This window comes from Poecilia latipinna, unplaced genomic scaffold (assembly GCF_001443285.1).
Source record: "Poecilia latipinna isolate Pla-1442-1.1 unplaced genomic scaffold, P_latipinna-1.0 Scaffold4755, whole genome shotgun sequence".
Taxonomy (NCBI): Eukaryota; Metazoa; Chordata; class Actinopteri; order Cyprinodontiformes; family Poeciliidae; genus Poecilia; species Poecilia latipinna.
In genome coordinates this window covers 1-18951 of record NW_015117371.1, presented here as the reverse complement: position 1 = coordinate 18951, position 18951 = coordinate 1, and the positions used below count along the sequence as shown (strand labels likewise).

The window sequence follows — 18951 nt, the reverse complement described above, 5'->3', positions numbered from 1 at the left end:
TTTTTTTGTAAAAAAAAACAAAAAAAAAAAATATTAATTATTTTAATATAATTTTTTTTTTTTTTTTTTTTTTTTTTTTTAGGTTGTTGCACCCAAGCTGTGAAGAAGACATCAGTATCTCATTATTTATAGTTTTTTTCCAGAATGAAGAAATAACATAAGTAGTTTGTCTTCTGAATTGTGATTTGTAGTGTCAAAGTGTCTGTTCACGCATTAATTCAAGAATAGTCCTTGAAGAAATGGAGCTGCAGCTCCAAAGCACACCACCAGAGGGGGTGTGTTTCTTCCAGCTTTAGTTAACAGACTTTTCTGTTTATTATGTAATGGGAATTCCCATGATATGATTCTTTGTGATTAATCTGTTGTGTTTAAAGTGTACAAAATAAGTTCACAAGTTTGTGCGGTTTGGAGCTTAAACAGGCCGTGGAATCATTTGGTTCCTTTTTGAGTCAAATTATGCGACTCTTTTAATAAGGTAACTGGTTTATAAGTTTGTTCTCCTCCTTATTTGAGTTATTGACTATTGTGTACATTTTAAATGGCACATACAGCCACAAACGGTCATGTGATCTCATGCTCGAGTTCACGTCTGCTGGACTTAGCAAGGTAGTGTGTGCTGACTCACCACCAGAATGTTAACTACTGGGGAAGTATTTTAGCCACTCTCTGGCTGTGCCCACAGCTATTTCTCAGTTTACAAGGAAAGAGTGGGAGGTGTGCAGCTGAGCACTCTGTCACTCTTTCTCCTTAGTTTCTTTTGCCCCGCTCCTCCTTTCTTTCTTTTCTCCTTTTATTTCCGTGGCCATGCAGCTGCTAGGAGACACGGGCAGCATGAGCAAACAGGTTTTCCTGTGTTTGGTCATTCTGATCCTTGTCCGTAAAACCCCACAGATTGACTCTATTAATGACTCATTGTCTGTCTTAGCAGTAGACAAGAATTATCCCAAAACAAATACCCAGGTACTAGTTTTCAACGAAACTGTTTGTTTTTCTTTTATTTCTTGCAAGAGGCATTTTTTTTTTTTTTTTTTTTACATTTTTTTTTTGGTTTGATTTTTTTTTTTTCCCCCTGCTATAATATATAAAAATAGGCACATTTAAATTATAATTTGTCAACATTTTAAGCAACTGGCATAATTAATTTTCATTTCTGTGTTTCCCCAGGGAGGCAGAGAAATAGGTTAGAGCCAATGGACACTATTTTTGTGAAACAAGTCAAGGAAGGGGGTCCTGCTCATGAAGCTGGCCTTTGTACAGGTAATACTCAGTCAGCATGAACTATTTTCAGATTATTTTTAAACGCTTGGACATTTCCATTCACAGGCAGAAAGACTGTAAGTAGAGGCGTGTTTAACCATGTTTTCATTGTGCTGTTGCTGATCTGCTAATCAGCCAGCAGGTGTATAGTTTCTGCTGATTTTTATGCTCCTTTTTGTTTTCCTGTGCATCTGTTAAATGCTTTATTTGCTTAGCACACTGCTTGCAAACCTCTGGATGAGACCTCTGTTGTTGAATAGGTGATCGAATAGTGAAGGTGAATGGAGCCAGCATAATCGGAAAAGCTTATTCTGAGGTGATAACTTTGATCCAAGACAGGTAAGATGGCGAGAGTTTGATTAATTTTGGTTTATTTGGCGCAATTTTTCTGTTTAAAAACTCCCCTTTCCTTTTTTCAGTGGTGACGTTCTTGAGCTTTGTGTGATGCCAAAAGATGAGGACGTACTGCAACTGGTGAGATTGAGTTTTTCATCATATCCTAAAAGACTATGAAGAAAAAACTTTTTTTTTTTTTTTTTTAATTTGGAATAACTTCTGGTCCATCCTGGAGCTGCTCTAGTTTTAAAGTGTTTATGTTGGGGCAGTAGTCATGAGATCCAGACAACCAGCCTTTCTCATCAGAACTCTCTATCTGGGCCTCCTAATCAGGCCATAAGAGACTTTCTGTCCTCCAGAACTGCAGCTGACACCACTGCGGAAATGCCCTAAATTCACTGCTGGATGATGCATCACAAAAATACACTTGGATGACATTAATATGAGATAAAATATATACTCCAGCTTTGTAGGTCTTGGGTTTTATATTAAAGGTTTTATATATTTAATAAATATCTGCAGAAAAGCACCAGAAAATTTAGCAAGCTGTCTGACTTGGACAAAATCGTATTATCCAAACTTATAAATAAAATGTGTTTCAAATGGTTGTCTTAACTCCTTCAGAAATGAGCAGCTTATTATGGCAGCATGAACATTACAATTAATTCACATTTCATCTGGTGCTTTTAGTAATTAGGCTAATCTTAATGTTTGTGGCAAACGTTCTTGCTTTTCTTCACCAGTTTTAAATGAACCTTAAAAATGCAATGCCATGACACTGCGTGTGTCCCCCAAGTGTCACAGAGGGAAACCCTCTTACCTTAGCAGGCTTGAAATCTCATCATTAATCTTTTATGCATGCTGCAGGGAGCCGTAGGTAGCTACTATCGATTCTGCTAAATCAAGATGTTCTCTTCTGTTCCATATCCAGAGTAAATCCATTGCAGATTCTTTTTGGACAGTAATCAATTTCTAAGGGCTTTTTATAGTCTGCTAGTGGGTTTTTGATTTGAACACCACAATAAAACTGGGAAGATATTTGCTCGACAGGTATGCGTCCCTGGAGATTTTTAAGGGCCACATTGAATACTTATTACTAACTGAACACTCATCTACTTAGCACGTGTGATGTTGTAATGATAAATATTTATTTGTGTAAAAAGCACATATTGAATTATTTTCTATTCATTATTCTAAAATATTAGATATTGGAAATATTGTTACTTTATTTAATTCATTAAATGATTGAATTCCTGAGCACTAATTTCTTAAGGGAAGTTGGGGCGTGTTTCTTTAAGTAATCATTATACATTGTAATTTTAATTTTGTTGTTGATCAATAAAATAACAAAACAATTATGATGCCATTGATTCAGGGGAAAATCTATCCAAACCAACAAACCTTGGCGTTCTTTTTGGTCAGCTACAGTTTTCACCTTGTAACTTTGTCTTTCGTGTTGCTGAATCATGAACTCTGACCTTCACTCAGTTAAGCGACGTCTTCAGTGGTTTAGGTTTTGTTGTCGTTCTTTCACAATCTCCTGAATGAATCCATGCGTTCTTGGAGTACATTTGGTTGATCATCCGCTCCTTTCAAGGTTTACCTCTGTTCCATGTTTTCTCTGTCTGTTACTAGTGGCTCTCCCCTTGGTTTGTTGGAGTCCCAGAGCCTTAGAAATAGCTCTGTAACACTTTCCACACTAATAGATGTCAATAACTTTCTCATCTTTTCTTGAATTTCAAGATCTTGTCAGACATGATCTTTTTGATTCTGCAGATCTGGCAGTTATCAGGTAATCATGAATAGGAAATACACGATTCAATAAGATGAGGCCCTTAGATTTTCTTTCGGGATCAGGCTTTTGATAACTTTTCCCTTAATAAATTAACCTGATTTATATTCACTCAGGTTGTATTTGTCAGCTATTTGAATTTGTTTCATGGTATGAAACATTTAAGTGTCAAAAAGCAAAAACAAAAACGGAGGAAATTTGCAAGTACTTTTTCACAGCACTCTGAGAAAATTTCATTTTTCATTTTTAGTAAGTTCATTTTGTCCTCTGTCTTATCCAGTTCAGTGCTACTCCACCCTCTTCCCTGAGCGTCCTCCTCCTGGCTTGCTTCTTTTTCTGTCTGTAGTCATTTATGCAGTTCACTCTCCTACGCTGTGTGCTGTGATACCTCTCACCACATTGTTTCTCAGCCAATGAAAAACGGCAACACGAAAATATCTGAGGTGTACACAAGCAAACTATGATCTTTCTGCAAAAATCAGAGGATTATCGCAGATGCTAGCGGAGAGACACGACACTGTAGGCGGCAGCAAGCACTGAGAGCTTGGAGACGGGCAGCAGTTGCTTAGCAAAGAGAGAGAGTAGAACATTTATGGAGCAGAAAAGGGAGGGAATAGTCCGCTATAAAGCAGAGGAAACAGTGAGCAGGGAAAACGGAGGGGAAAGCGTGAATGATGAGCTTAAACCAGAGGATAAAATCAGCTGACTGCTCTGTGTTTCAAACAGGTTGACGCTTAGTGAAAAAAGGAGGGAGGAGGAAGAAGTGGGAGGGGGAGCTGTACCATCACAGTTGAATGTATAATCAGCAGCTGCTGCTTCTGTCATGTGAGCAGTAGCAGGGAGGGAAAAAGAGAGAGAGGGCGACACAGACTGGAGACACCTTGTTCAGTTAGCGTAATATTCTGTTTGAAGATGGATGAAGCCATGGAGACCTAACGGCAGTATGGGAACCATGCTTCAGCTTCTGCCACCTCGACCAGGACAGAGTGTCACAGGCAGGTTGTAACGTGGCAACCCTTGATACATCTTTGCTCTCTCATCCTTGTGTGCCGCCGCTGCAACTCCAGTGTATTTTTAGCATGTCAGTCCCAGGCTTTGCTATGGCTGATTCATCTTCTGTGCTCTTGGAACCAGTTATTTTTCTTACAATATGTGCTTTCTGCTCTGCTGTCATCTTCTTCTCCCATGATTCCTCAATGCTCTCGTGTTCGTTTGCTGTAATGGCAGCCTTTCTCTAAAGAAACAACTAATCTGGTAAGGAAAGGGTACAATTGGTACCTGCCACATGTCGTACCTGCTGTATCATTTTGCATGTGTCATGCATGTCATCAGCATCCCAGGATTTCTTTCGAGTGGTTGTAAATTACTACCACGCAGCTGTCTTGGATTTATGTTTATGATCAAATATGTGATAAGTGGCTCAAATGTTTAGATTGCAGACATGGCCGATGCACTGTGCCTGCAGTAGCTGTTAGATTAAAAGCTCGAGTTGGCATCCAGCTGGAATCTCAGTGAAGCCTCGCCCTCTTTCTCATCTTTTTATGTCGGATGTCATCAGTTTCATAAAGGCTGCTGACCTCTGAACTGGTTACAGTCATACTTAAAAAGGGAGGAACTTAGCTTAGCACTGATTGCTGTGGCTCGCACAGTTTTATTGTAAGGTTGTACTGTAACAGGGCCAAAGTCCTCATACCTTTCCTTAGTGCTTGTTGTGAGTAGCAAAAATAGATATTGTTTATATTTTACGTTCCTACTTTGGATTTTTTTTTCTTTTTTTTTTTTTTGCTAGGACCGTCAGGGAAATAGTTTAGACTTTGTACTAATCCATGATAACTAGGAAAGATAATTATAGCACATTCGGTATGAGACCTCGGCATCCTGCTGCCTGTAAGAGGTTAGTCTGTCAGTCTGAGGTATGTAACTGTGATCTGTGCGTCTGTCCATTTTGTGATTGTATTGTGACTTTTTTTTCCCCCTCCAAATATGATGTTGTTCATAGTATTTATAATTGAATGTATTTCTGTGTCTTTGCCAACAGTGGCAGAGACTATCCTGACCAGTAATTTAAAAAATCGATGATAAATGAGCAGCTGTTTAGAAATAAATGTTTTTTTTTCTGTAGTATGAAGTGAGCTATCCACTAGTATTACCAAGTCAATTCTAAATAAGGAGCAGATGAAGAGCTTTGACACTGCTCAGCTGTTTGAAACGCCTCCACTCACTCACTCACTGAAGCGGGCACTGCCTACACATGCGTCCAGTAACATTTTCAATATCACACTTGACTTGTCTTTAAGCATCTAGCGCCACACTGTTTAATCTTGCACACACTTGCTGTTTGTACGCCTCTCTTGTAACATGGCTTTCTTGCTCTGTCTTCAGGCCTATTCCCAGGATGCCTACCTGCGTGGCTACAATAGCTACAGTGGAAATGCTAGTCACATCCCTGACCCACCAGTGGTATGCTACCCCAGAGTAGACTGTAAGCCCACGGGCATGGCCCAGGCGACAGACCCGTCGGGGCAGGTCTGCCGGGGTCCAGCAGCATCTCTTGATTATGGGTATCGTAAGGAAATCACTGTGCCCCCATCTCCTCCACGCCAGTATTCCAAAAGCCAAACAGCGGTGTGCATGCGCAATGACAGCGTTAGGACTGTGGTGGTTCCTCCCAACTCGGCACACATGGGGCGTGTGGTTTCGGCACAGAGGGTTGATTTCATGGACCCTGCCTATGTTAGGGGAAGACCGGGGTCACTGGCCCAGTATCCTTTCCCTCGAAAGGCCGACATCTATCCCAGCGGTCCAGGAATGGTTCCCTTTGCAAGTCAAGCACCTAACTACCCAAGCAACCATCAGAACATTGACTGGCGCACTTACCAGACATACAGGGAGTACATTGACAACAAAGGTATCCATTCCCATGGTAGTCGGACAATTCAGGAGAGGTTGGACAATTTTCGAATTGCAGGTCAGCCCTCCTTTGCAGCTGCTTCTCACATTCCCAGAGGAGACTGGGTTCCTAAAGGGATACGGCGCAGGAGTACCTCCCATGAACGATCATACCACGGACCTCCACCCCATTTTCAGGCTGCCCCACGCAGTGCTTCACAGGACCGGATGAGGAATTCAGAGAAAATAAGCAATCCAAGGAACTGGCCCCCTCGAAGTGTGTCCCAAGATGCCCTGGTTCTGAAAGCTCGATCTCATTCCATAGACTATGTTGAACCTATTGAGCTGTCTCGGCCCAGTGAGAGGAGAGCAGGGTATCCAAGGGCAGACCAAGGCACAAGGCCCAGCCGGCAAGCGATGCCCAGAAACGCTGTGCCCTTCAGGCCTTCGGCTGGATACAGCAGCAGTATGAGAGGAGCACCAAACCCACATTTTTTCTCTAAAGGTCCAGATTCCCTTCAGACTCGCTCCTCACCGATGCTGTCTGACATGCTTTTTGGGAAAAGCACTGAACATTCTTTTACCAACCAAAGAGTTTCAGTCCCAGCACACCATCTAGGCCACACGAGCCAACCAGGCCAGAACAGGATGAGGTCAGAAACCATACAGATCTCTGAGGCAGGCAGAGACGCAACAGTAGTTGGAATCAGGTCTTCGTCGAGCTCTGCTGCAAGAGAGATCCCTCAGAGGCCTGGCATCCTCAAAACAGCCCACCAAGATTCTCAAAGTCAGGTAAACGGTCAAAGCCCCTCAGAACCTGCGGTGGTAATGAGGGAGAAACCTCACAGTGGAAAGAACCCCAGCCCACTGCGGCACCCCTCCTACATCCTGGCGGTGAATGACGAAGGAGCGGACTCTACGGCAGACGTGGCGGCTTGCTGGCTTCCAAACGATACACGGCGAGAGATACATATGCGCCGCCTTGAGGAGCAACGTCACAACTCCTGCTCCAGCAACCTGGACGAGTCCCTGGACGCCATTCCATTCATCGGTAAGACAGTAATCGGTTTATTGCCTCGCTGACCATGTTGGCATGGCAACTGGGACTGTAGCAAAATGTAATAGAATAACACTGTAAGCGCTATTATAAGAGTTTCAGTAGACGCATGACGAACAACTTAAATTTAACAGTTTTATTTGATGGGCTTAGGAGATTCAGAGGTAAACTAGCCTCTATAGGGAGACGTTATTGATCAGAGTGGGTTTGAGATGCTTTTGAATTAACCATGACAGAGTAAAGTGGTGTTTGTAATGTAGTGAAGTCCCCCCCTGTTAATGCATTGTTTTCCTGGATGCTGTCTCTTGACAGTGAGCTCATAGTGGTCGAACAGCAGAGTAATGGATGCTGCTGTGATTAAATTGTTGGGATCTCAGAAACTGCGGTCTGAGGGTTTACAAAGTTGTAGGGGTTCAGAGCCAAAATTGAGAAAATTTCACTGGTTGTTTTTGTTTTACACTGTAAGTTTTCTCAATATATATATATATATAATAAATATTAACATCCGTATTTGCCTGGGTGTGAGCAAAGTACTACATTAATTGCAGTGCTAAAAGAACATATAAATTAACATCTCTACAAAAATTATCTTTCAAAATATCCTATATATTTCTGTTAATTGTTTCCTTGTCTGTTATCCATTATGTATAGTGAATATTTGTCTGTCCTTCTGTTAGGCCAGAAAGAGTCGTGTTTTAGTTTTGTCCTGAGTTCAGCAGTGAGCCGGAGTCAGCCCCCCTCTCCAGACATAACATGTTTCATGCCTTTTAGCTTTCTCAGCGAGGGCTTGTCCATCGTACAGAACAAGCCGACCAGCATCTCACACACATCACTGTAGGCCACACTTCTCTCTTAAAAACCAAAAGAACTCCTACTACATGTCATAAATCGTTGACGTCTTAAAGCAGATAGCGAACACCTTCATTTTCAACAGATATTTTACATAAACATTTCTTGATTTTTGTTCTTTTTTTTCTGCAATTTTCAATCTGAAAAGTAGAAATATGCAGACTGGGCTTGTCAGCATAACCATCTGAAAATCTCTGGTGGGATTTTGAAAAAGGTGGTCGCAACATGCTAACCCAAAATATAAATGAACAGGACACCTCTGTTCAGAAACCTTGTGCCAGAAACTGATGTCTCCAGCTATGAATCAGCTTTGTTTCAGATTAACTGGGCTCTACTAAATGATAAAGATGCTTGTCATGAAGTTGTTGAATCCGTTTGAGACTGCAGTACTAAACTAGCATTTTGTCTAATTTGGATAAAGGTTGTTAGGTCTGTTCTGCTGTTGGTTTGGTCTGACTTTAGTTGAAAGTCCAGGTTTGGACAAAGCAGACAGCAACTGTGATTTTTTTTTTTTGTTTTTGCGTTTTATTTATTTAACCAGATGACTTATTCAGAACAAATTCTCATTTACAATAACAACACTGTGGGATTTGTATCTCAGTTAAGGAGAATAGTGTTTTAAATTAGTAAAATTCCATGCATTGCATTTTAGGTTTTCCTATTCTAAATATGAAAATGTTTCAAACCCCTGAATTGGGTATGATCTCTTCTGAATAAAAGCGATCGTTGCCTAAGATGAACAAGGACAAAATTAAGAAAAAACATGACAAAGGAGGATCTGAATGTTCTCTGAGATCACCTTAGAAGCACAGTTTGCTTTTTTTTAAGTTAAAGGAAGAGCAGCTATGCCTCCTGGACATGGCAGAAAAGGGTAAGCTGTCAGTGACTTTCATCACATTCCTGAGGAGGCAGGTGGTCAAAAACCCTCAACTGACAACAAAAGACCGGCGGCAGTCTTAGAGGCAGCAACCATTGAAATTTCAGCTAAACTAAATGCTGAAGAACTCCTTGTCTGTTGCAAAGATTTTCACCACTGCTGACAAAAAAAAGCATCAGAAAAAAACACGACTCCTCTTTGCTCACAAATATATGGATAAGCCAAAGACATTTGAGAATTCTGTTCTGCTGCAATGAATCAAAATTTTAATGTTTTGGCCTTAAGAATCAACAGTTTGTCTAAAGGACAAATAATACATTGAAAAGAACATTGTGGGCAGTGAAGCATGGCAGTGTTTGAGTGACCCTTAAAGTCCGTAAGTGCTTCATTTCAGAAGCCCTGGAAGCTACTAGACCGGTCAACATAGCCATCTGGAAATCTGTGGTGGGGTTTGAAAAAAGTGGTTGCAACATGCTAATCACTTCATGAGACTTGGGGGTGGGGGGGTGGGGGGGGGTTCCAACAGCAGGAGTCTTATCTATGAATCAACTTTGTTTCAGCTAACAGGGCTCTACTAAATGCTAAAGATGCTTGTCATGAAGGGGTTGCAGAAGGCAGTTTGTAATTTTGGATGCAACTGTATTCTCCCAGTCAGAAACAATCTCACACACAATTGTTTACAAAGATTTTTCACATGAGGAGAGATGGGGGAAAAAAAAAAAAAAAAAAAGATGAAATTCCTTTACCCCTAAACATTGGCATGACCATAAGGCCCAGATTTTGCTTTCTGTTCTGTCAGTCTTAAAGTATTCATATTTTTTAGGATGATCTCATGGACACCCAACCTCTCCGTTAAATCTTTAATTCTGAATCAGCACTTACACTTTCCTGCCTGGTAGTTCTTGACGCAGTAAAACTTTACTTCTGTTCTGCAAAGGCTACTTCCTACTGAATCATGTTGTAAGCACCACTTCATCACACATTGCTCTTAATTACTGTAGGTTGCTTTTTTAGAAGAAAATACAAGACTGTTACCCCCTAGAGTTTATCAATGATGGATATAACTTTTAAAAATAGCCTTAGTAGAAGCCTTGTTAGAGAGATGGTGGCATCCTTATTTCTATGCCCGGTTTCAAAGTTGGGTTCAGGCAGGAAGTAGGACAGTTGCTTTTAAATTTAGCTCCAAAAGCCCCTTGGCTACGGAGAACAGCTTTGTACTTTGAGCTGTTTCAGGCCTAAAGAGCCCAACAACAGTTTTTGATGGACATCTTTAAAATTAATTAAAAAGTGCATTGTAAAGCTATCTGTTCCGCTGTTTTTCTCCTCCCTTGAGAAATTCCCTCAGATAATTGCTAAAGTACCAATCTTTTCAGTTTAGCCCAGTGAGTCTAAGATCCACTGGCTTTTTGTAATGCAGGCATATACAGTGTATAGAAATGCATTGTACCTGAGAACAGAACGATTCAAAGTTAATTTGCTCACACTGAATATTTTATCGATTCATAGATGAGCCAGTCAGCCCCAGTGTTGACCGAGAGGCTGCTCCCATCCCTCCCTCTGCTGTGATATCTGTTGCACCATCCATAGCGACAGCACCCTCCAGTCAAGGCTCACCATGTCCAACTATTCATCGACAGCTGTCACATGACCAAGGTAAATGCCATTGGGTTGGCTATTGCCATTATGGTTAATAATAGTGCATTTCTTCTTTTTTTTTCTGTAATATCACATCATTGTTTTGTCTTGATAGATGATATTGATCCTGGATTTAATGACATTTTTTATGACATTTGGGTTGCAAAATAAACAGTAATTTCATATTTGTACCGTCTATGTTCAGAGTCTATGCGAAGTGCTTTGTTGGACTCAGACTCTGCTGGTAAAACAGAGCGATCAAAGTCTTATGACGAGGGTCTGGATAACTATCAGGAGGAGAGAAGAGGGTAAGTTCATGCTGAGATTTGTTCTTTTGTCTTTGGCAATTCATATTAGTCTGACTTGGCCTTTTTCTTTACCACTGTGAAAAAAGATCTGCAAGCAAACATATGGCCAGTTTCAGAGGCCTGAGAAAGGTAAGGAGCTAAAGAACCATTTGATGCTCGTCTCAAAGTTATGAACTTTAATGCACTCCGTTGTATTTCAAAAAGCCGTAATTTTCTAATATTAAATCTTTGTTGTGCTTACTTGGTGAAAACAATTCTTTTAGGTTTGGATAAGTCTATTCCTATCTCTAAATCGTTGTTGTATGTCATCCTCCCCTCTGACTCAGTTTCATGTCATGTTCTGCTGTCATGTAGTAATGCCAGAAAATGTCTTTATTTTTCACTCTTCCAGACACTGGATGGGCATAAACCCACTGGGGACTCTGGATCTCGTAGAGAGTCTTCTTTAGATGTATTTGCTGATTCTTCCAAAGAAGGGCTTCTTAACTTCAGGCAACTTAGCACAGACAAGAATAAGGTACTCTGTCATGCCCAAGCACTCCTGCACGAGCCCCGTTCATTACTCAAAAAATGTGACATTTAAGGACTTCTGTCTTTCAATTTGCAGCGTGTTGGTGGAGGCATGAGATCCTGGAAACAGATGTATGCTATCTTACAAGGCCACACCCTGACCCTCTACAAGGATAAGAAGGATGCCCTGTCTCACGCCGCATCCCAGTCTGACGAGGACCCGCTCCGAATTAGCATCAAGGCCTGTCTGATTGACATCTCCTACAGCGAAACGAGACGCAAGAATGTGCTGCGGTTAACCACCTCAGACTGCGAGTATCTGTTCCAGGCGGAGGGGAGAGAAGACATGCTCTCATGGATCAGGGTCATCCAGGAAAACAGTAACCCGGATGAGGAGGTGTGTGTGGGCAGACAGATTCTTGTTGTGTGTGTGTGTGTGTGTGTGTGTGTATGTGTGTTGCCAAGTCAGATCATTAATTACCATCTGATGAGTTGACCCTCATGCTGTCATTATTTCCTCCACTGATATCATCAGTGTGGATTGCAGTAGCTGTTTAATGGAGGACAAAAACAAGCTGCCTGATGAGATTTTACAAATATGTGTGTAACCAAAACACAGACCAGTGATGGGATAGGATCAAACGCATCATTTATAAAATGGTCAACAATGACTTGAATAAAAGCTGGTTTCAAACCTGTTTTACCTGAGTGGAAAAAAAAAAAAAGGACGGGTGTGAAGGGGAAACATGACAATAGCCTCAGTTGATCACAAAGACTTCTTTCAGCTAGATACTTGGAGTGGTCTTTGTTCATCATAGGCCAAAAAGGATGTTCGTTCACCCATTCATTCATTCACTCTAGTTACATAGAGTTTCAGACTGAGGGCTTTTGACTATCAGACTTTTTAAAAATCATTTCAAGGTTTCTAGAAGGACTGAAAAAGTATTTTGAAAGTCTTAAAAGTTCACATATTGACCAGATTTTCTATATAGGGCCTAAAATTACATTTAACTGATTCTTAAATGTGTGTGTTTCTCACCAAGTGCTTTCTTTTAAAATACATTTTCCTGACGCATGCACATTTTTTTGTTACATTTATTATGGATCTTGTCGATCTATTCAGGTGTTTTGTTTGCTTTACTCTGTGACAAAACTAAAAGGCCATGGCCATTCACACACCTTCTACTTTATCTAATATTAGTTGTTAGTTTTGAATTACCTTCTTAAATGAACTTATCCAAGTTGTTTTTTTAGTAATTCTTGTATGTGCGCAAATTTAAATCATGGAGATCTTAAAGCTCTCAGAAAGTCTCAAATTTACCAAATATTTGCATAAACCCTTATTGCACTTTAAATACTTTTAAGTTTTAAAAATTAGCATTTGGATATTATTATCTAGTACGTTTTTATGTTACTTGACTTGTGGTCGTTTTTTTATTTTTTATTTTTTTTAACCTGGCAATATCATCTGTGTCCAGTCTTGATTTAAAAAAATCAAAATTGGAAATGTCCAGCACCCACTAACGTCCAGTTCTGTTATATCAGCCTGACTGAGTGGTTGATGGGATCCTATCGAAACATTTTTCTTTTACAGCTTTTGTGCTTCCTTTGACTTTTAAGTTATTACTAAAAAATTACTTTGAAAATGCTTCAATCAGTAATAGCTTTCACACCAGAGATCTGTCTGGTTGATGCCACCTCATAGACCTTAGAGACGTTCACGGATCAGAAAAATATCAGTTTTTTTTTGTTTCCTAGTGGATATTCGCCAGTCACAACTGTGGTAGCAGAAAATTCACAGATTCTGGATATAAGATTATTTTTTTGTGTGTTTTTTATTGTTTTTTTTTTTTATATGAATTGTCATATGATTTTTGTTTTTTTTTTACATTTTACATTATCACTTGATTTTCTCTTGTTTTTACAGAATGGTTCTGTTACCAGCCAGGATTTGATCAGCAGAAAGATAAAAGAATACAACATGATGAGGTATACAGGGCACTGCATTGCCCCCTAGTGGTTACCTAGAGCAAGAAACAACTGTTTAAATTGAATGCCAAACAAAAATGAAGTCTCTGTTTTAATCTGTCTAATTTTGTATGTTGACCAGTGCTCCCAGCAGCAGATCAGAGCCCTCCCCTAAGTCCTCTCGGCAGTCGCTCAGCATCAAGCAAGCATTCCTGGGAGGCAAAACAGAAGGCCGGAGCCACAGCTCCCATTCGCCCAGAACGGGAGAGGATCGAAGGGCGCTGAAAGGTAACATCACCAGGATCATTTACGGTGGTTAGAACATCTGTCATCGCAGGTGGCTCATTTATTTCTGGGGCCTTTTACAGATGAATCAAGTCCACCTCGAGACAGGGGAGCCTGGAAAATCGGCATAGCCGGGATCATGAAGAAACCATTTGAAAAGAAGCAAGCCGGCATCACTTTCGGTGTCCGTCTTGAAGATTGTCCCCCTGCTCAAACTAACAGGGTGGGTTTTTTTATTTTTTATTATTATTTTTTATGTCTGTATGATATTACTGTTCAACAGTGCGTCTTGTTGCGTTGTTGTTGAAGTATGCGAAGTTATGTCCCGCTGATTGTCGTGCAGTTTGTTCCGCTGCTCGTGGAGGTGTGCTGTCAGGTCGTAGAGGAGCGAGGACTGGAGTACACTGGAATCTACAGAGTTCCTGGAAACAACGCTGCCATCTCCAACATGCAGGAGGAGCTCAACACCAAAGGCATGGCCGACATCGACATCCAGGAAGACGTGAGTGACCGACGGCTTGCTTGTCTCATATTGTCCTCTGTATGACCTGCTGCCATGCAACTCTGCTTATTTTCTAAATCTCTACAGAAATGGAGGGACATTAACGTGATTAGCAGTCTATTAAAGGCATTCTTCCGAAAACTTCCAGAACCTCTGTTTACAAATGGTAAGATTATAAAAGTCAAAATATAGTAATAGCTTTGTTTTTGTGCTTCTACCAAGTTATATTTTGGGGGGTTTTTTCCGTCCTATTTTTAGAGAAGTATGATAAATTTATTGAAGCCAGCAGAACAGAAGACTCAGTGGAGCGTTTAAAGGAGCTCAAGAGGCTGGTTAGTACATTCTGACATAAGGGACATTTAATTAGCCTTAGCATTACGTGTTGATTGATGCCGAAACTATTTTCTCTTTTTGTTTTTTTTACAGGTCTATGAATTGCCCACTCATCACCTTGAAACTCTCAAATTCCTTTGCGCTCACCTAAAAAAGGTTTCCGATAACTGTGAACAGAATAAGGTCGGACCTGTCGCTGTCAGATCCTGAGTTTACCCCTTTTAAGGATTTTGTCAAATAACCTGACTCCTCTTTATCTGGCGGTGTGTTTAGATGGAGCCTCGCAACCTGGCAATCGTGTTCGGTCCGACGCTGGTCAGAACGTCGGAGGACAACATGACCGACATGGTCAATCACATGCCAGACCAGTGCAAGATTGTTGAGAACCTTGTCCAGCAGTTTGACTGGTTCTTTATGGAAGACGGCAGTGAAGATCCAGTTGTAAGTGGAACCTTGTTGTCAGTATGCTGCTAAAGTACTCAGATCCTTTGAATCGTTTCACTTTTTACTACCTTACAGCTGCAGTTTCTGCACCAATCGCAGTCTTATGGCTGCCGATTCGGATTTTCGGTGACCTCCAACACCTTTTGTGTTTTCTTTACAGTTAGCTCTTACTAGACTGCATACTTTCAAATAAAATGCGGTTGAATATAATTTTCCTCTCTTCTTCTGTGTCCCTTGTCGATCCTGCAGGCTGTCGTCGAGCAGGAGAGCACAGTGCAGTCTCAGCCTGTGCCCAATATCGGCCACCTGCTCACTAACATCAGCCGGGTTCCTGCCTCTTCCAGTGAAGTCTCAGGTAACTCAGAAGCAGCTTTTCCTCTCGGCAGCCATATTCTGTATGCATTACAGTAGCAGATAGAAATGTATCAAATGAGATAGATGATAGTTTGAATTCTGAATGTTATAAAACGTCTTTTAATTGTTTTAAATACTTTTAGCGAGAACAAAAACATCAGCTTTGTTTTTGTGAGTATTTTTACAGCAAGTTTTTTCAGTCATTTTTCAGTGTATACCATCAAGTAGCTTAATCACTGAACAATTGCTGAGAAACACCTTGCAGCAAAGCTTTTTTTTTATTGATTTATTTTCTAATTAAAAATCTGTTTTGTCACCATTTGTTTCTTGTTTAGTTTTATTATTATTATTATTATTATTATTATTATTTCTGCCCATATAAATTTGTCCAAGTTTTATTTCTGTTCATTTCTTTGCTTTACTCTTTTTTTTTTCTGTGCTTAAGTCATTTTTTTTTCTCCCTGTGCTTTTTCTATGTTGAATGACGACTCCTTTTCTTTCAGTTCTTTTCTTCCCCTCCTCATCATCTCTCGCATAATCCCGGCATGTTCTTTCCCAAAGAAAATCTTGAACGAGATAAAAAACAAACAAACAAAAAAAAAAACATAAACAATGGAAGTTGTAACCCTTTCTGACCTGTGCCCTTCTGTGTATAGTGTGTTCTTTCTCCTCCCTTATCCTTGTCCAGCACTCACGCATTACCCACTCTTGACACAGGCCAAGTGGGCGGCGTCTATCACTCGATGGTGTCCCTGATGGACTCTGTTTTGTCAGTGATGGACAGCTGGGACTGTAGGAAGAAGGACGAGTGTTGTGCCCAGTGTAGCTGCCTAGTCTGCAGTAACCCGCAGCTCTTTTAAATTTGGCCGAAAGGAGGAAAAAAAGATAAAGAAAGAAAGAGAAGTCGATGTTTGTCATTGTTCCTGTGCTGTGCACATCTCATATTTAAACCAGTACCCTAAACTGAGGGGATACAGAGCCACGCTGCTGCACTTTCTCTGAAAGCCCTTCTGCTGTCTCTTGTTGTCTTTTAAGCTGATCGCAAGGACAAGTAGCATGGTACGGACAACCTCAGGTTCTCTTCCGGTTGTGTGGCATAATCTGTCATGATGTCTGAGGGCGGGGTCGTGGGGTCGGGACTGAGCTGGATGTTCCCCGGCACACACAAACAAATCCACTCATACAGCCACATCCCAGCCCAGTTCTAACTAACTGATGCAGAGGCGTGCAGGCGTTCAAGTCGCACATTAAGTGATCGTGAGCATGTAGATGGAGCCTAAATTGTTTCTACGTGATTTTTTTTTAAAACTTTTTTTCAGGTGCCACCTTTTTTTTAATTTTATTTGTTGTCTGTGGTGTTTTTATTTGTACATTTTTGTCTCTGTTTTACATTTCCCGACTTCGCACCATTGACTACAGACGCGCCTAGCTGTACAGTACGTCATCTCTTTGTGTTGCATAACTCTTGAGAACCACGTCACTCACTTATTGTGTTCCTAAAACCACAAAGGGGAGAAAAGAAAAACATCTAGGATTGGTTTTAAGTCTGATAGTGAGGTTGTTGTTTTGTGACTCCTACACAGAGTTTAATTAGAAGAACAAATGATTGATGAACCAGTCGGTTTTTGAGGCTCAGTGGAGCTGTCCAGGTCGTTCGTTGCGGTTTGTTCAACCTGCAGCTTATTTAGCTGAACTTCAACAAGTTTTTTCAGATTAACATAAGTCCAGCATCCCACTCCCTTCTTCCTTTTGTTATATCTAAATATATTCTAATTTCCTTTCTTCCTGCTGTTTTTTCTTCTCTCCTTCTTTGTAACTCATTTCTTCCTACCTTCCTCCTTCATATCCAACATCCTTTCTTGTCTCACCACCTCTTCGTCCTTCTCCTTCCATCTGTCTTGCCCCCTTCTTTGTGTGCTTCCTTTCTTTCTTTGGTTCTTCTTCTCTCCTTTCCTTGTTTCCTTCCTCCTCCCTCTATTTAAATAACGATAAATACATCCTGAAGTTTTACATTTTCTATCTTAAAATAGCCTTAAAGGACTGAGTGTTCTGGAAATTTGAGTTTGGAAAAAGTCCTGGAAACAGCAGTTGTACTTTGTATTGATTAGCAACAGACTGGAGTTTTGATTTTCAAATCTGCTTGTCGGGGAAAGTCGAACTGAAAACCGTCAGACTTATCAGTGCGTGTCCAGCTGTAAACCATAGAAGTTCATTTAAGAGATTTTTTAAATTCAACAATGAAAATTAAAGCACATTGATCAGACAAAAAGAAAAGAAAAAAATGCTGCAGGTTTCTATGTAGAGAGAATTTTATTGAATCTAACAGAAAGTTAAGATATTTAAAGATTATTCCTACTAATGCATCATGTTGTTTAAAACCTAAAAACAACATGCGTCATAGAACAGAAAAAAGTGGGATGTTTCACTTAATTAACATAAAAGTATTTATTGTTCGACCTGCTGATCACCTGTTGGAAGAAAAACAAAACTGGTTGATTTTTGGATTGGATGATCATTACATATTCCTGTACATTTTCGGCATATTATGCAGTTGTAGGATTTTCTTGGTTTTTAATCTTGTGGCTTTTTAGTGCAAAAATATACATTTTTTTACATGCTATGAAGTAAAAAGTAGCATTTTTAAAGTGTCTCGATAAATTATTAGACTTTATTTGAATCCCCCTTTTGTTGCTTTTTGGAGTCATAAGCAGGAGTTGCTATAGTTTCTGTGCCGTCCAAAGCTTCTGTAAGTACTTGTTTAGGAAGGCATATTAGCTGCAGTTAAAGTCTGAAGTTTTGCTGCACACTATTGTTTTGCCTTTTATGTTGTTCTTAGTGACAGACTACACATTTAAGCTCACCGCAGGAGCTCTCTGAGCGAGACAGATCCGTTACATTGAGGCTTCCTGTACCAGCTCTGCGGTATCGCTCACAACACACTCACCGATCCGACACACTCAGGGCCACCTGAAATTTCCCCAGTTAGAGCAAACTCATTGACTCCCCCTCCTCTGTGACGTCTTGAGTTGGGAAAGAATGTCTCCAGCTGGTCGGTGGCTACATGTGATGCTCTGTGACTGCCGTGTTTGTCCCCCGATGTGCCGTCGTTCCATCGATACATGAGCATGAGCTGCTTTTTGTGTCGTTTACTGCCGGGTTTTTCACCTCCTCTCCATCTCAGGCACCTTCTGCTGCTCTATTCACTTTTTTGCATTTAGTGCTGACTTCTTGATTCTATTCCTGTGTCTTCTTCTTCTTCTTCTTCTTCCTCTTCTTCTTCTTCTTCAATCAGAAATGTGTCATCTGCTTGTGTCCAGCTGCGCTCATTATGTCCATCCTGTCTCTCTTAATCTCTGCTTCAAGTGTCTTGTTTTTGTCATTTAAAGCTCCTTCGTTTACTGATGAGTATCTTGTTTTTGTGCAGACACGGCATGTCCTGACTCCAATAAATCCAAGGTAAAAAAAAAAAAAAAAAAAAAAAAAAAAATTTTTTGTACCCCGGACCTTTTATTTTAAAAAGTTTCCTTTTTCATTTTAGGGTGTTTTTTTTTTGGG

At 40.4% G+C, this 18951-nt stretch overlaps 1 protein-coding gene across 7 annotated transcripts; it reads left to right on the top strand.

Annotated features, from left to right (window-relative positions):
• Positions 1 to 1148: 1148 nt before the first annotated feature.
• Positions 1149 to 18854, top strand: LOC106942984 (rho GTPase-activating protein 21-like). Of its 7 annotated transcripts, XM_015026329.1 has the most exons (20): positions 1149 to 1257; positions 1518 to 1596; positions 1677 to 1731; positions 5768 to 7325; positions 10564 to 10710; positions 10898 to 11000; positions 11087 to 11129; positions 11392 to 11517; positions 11608 to 11907; positions 13438 to 13499; positions 13621 to 13766; positions 13847 to 13986; positions 14107 to 14265; positions 14353 to 14431; positions 14524 to 14597; positions 14692 to 14781; positions 14872 to 15039; positions 15292 to 15397; positions 16432 to 16455; positions 18821 to 18854. In XM_015026329.1, the coding sequence occupies exons 1-19, from the start codon at positions 1191 to 1193 to the stop codon at positions 16449 to 16451; spliced, it is 3522 nt and encodes a 1173-aa protein (XP_014881815.1). In that variant the 5' UTR covers positions 1149 to 1190; the 3' UTR covers positions 16452 to 16455; positions 18821 to 18854. The 7 variants fall into 7 exon arrangements, with proteins under 7 accessions (XP_014881815.1, XP_014881816.1, XP_014881813.1 ...); XM_015026330.1 differs by lacking the exon at positions 18821 to 18854 and having other exon boundaries at positions 16432 to 18654; XM_015026327.1 differs by lacking the exon at positions 18821 to 18854 and having other exon boundaries at positions 16114 to 18654.
• The last annotated feature ends 97 nt before the right edge of the window (positions 18855 to 18951 follow it).

Excerpts from the sequence above, each read along its gene's own strand:
- LOC106942984 (XM_015026327.1), top strand. The coding sequence starts at position 1,191 with ATGGACACTATTTTTGTGAAACAAGTCAAGGAAGGGGGTCCTGCTCAT. Across the intron at positions 11,518-11,607 it reads TTAGCACAGACAAGAATAAG|CGTGTTGGTGGAGGCATGAG; the intron begins GTACTCTGTCAT and ends TTCAATTTGCAG. Across the intron at positions 14,782-14,871 it reads ATAACTGTGAACAGAATAAG|ATGGAGCCTCGCAACCTGGC; the intron begins GTCGGACCTGTC and ends CGGTGTGTTTAG.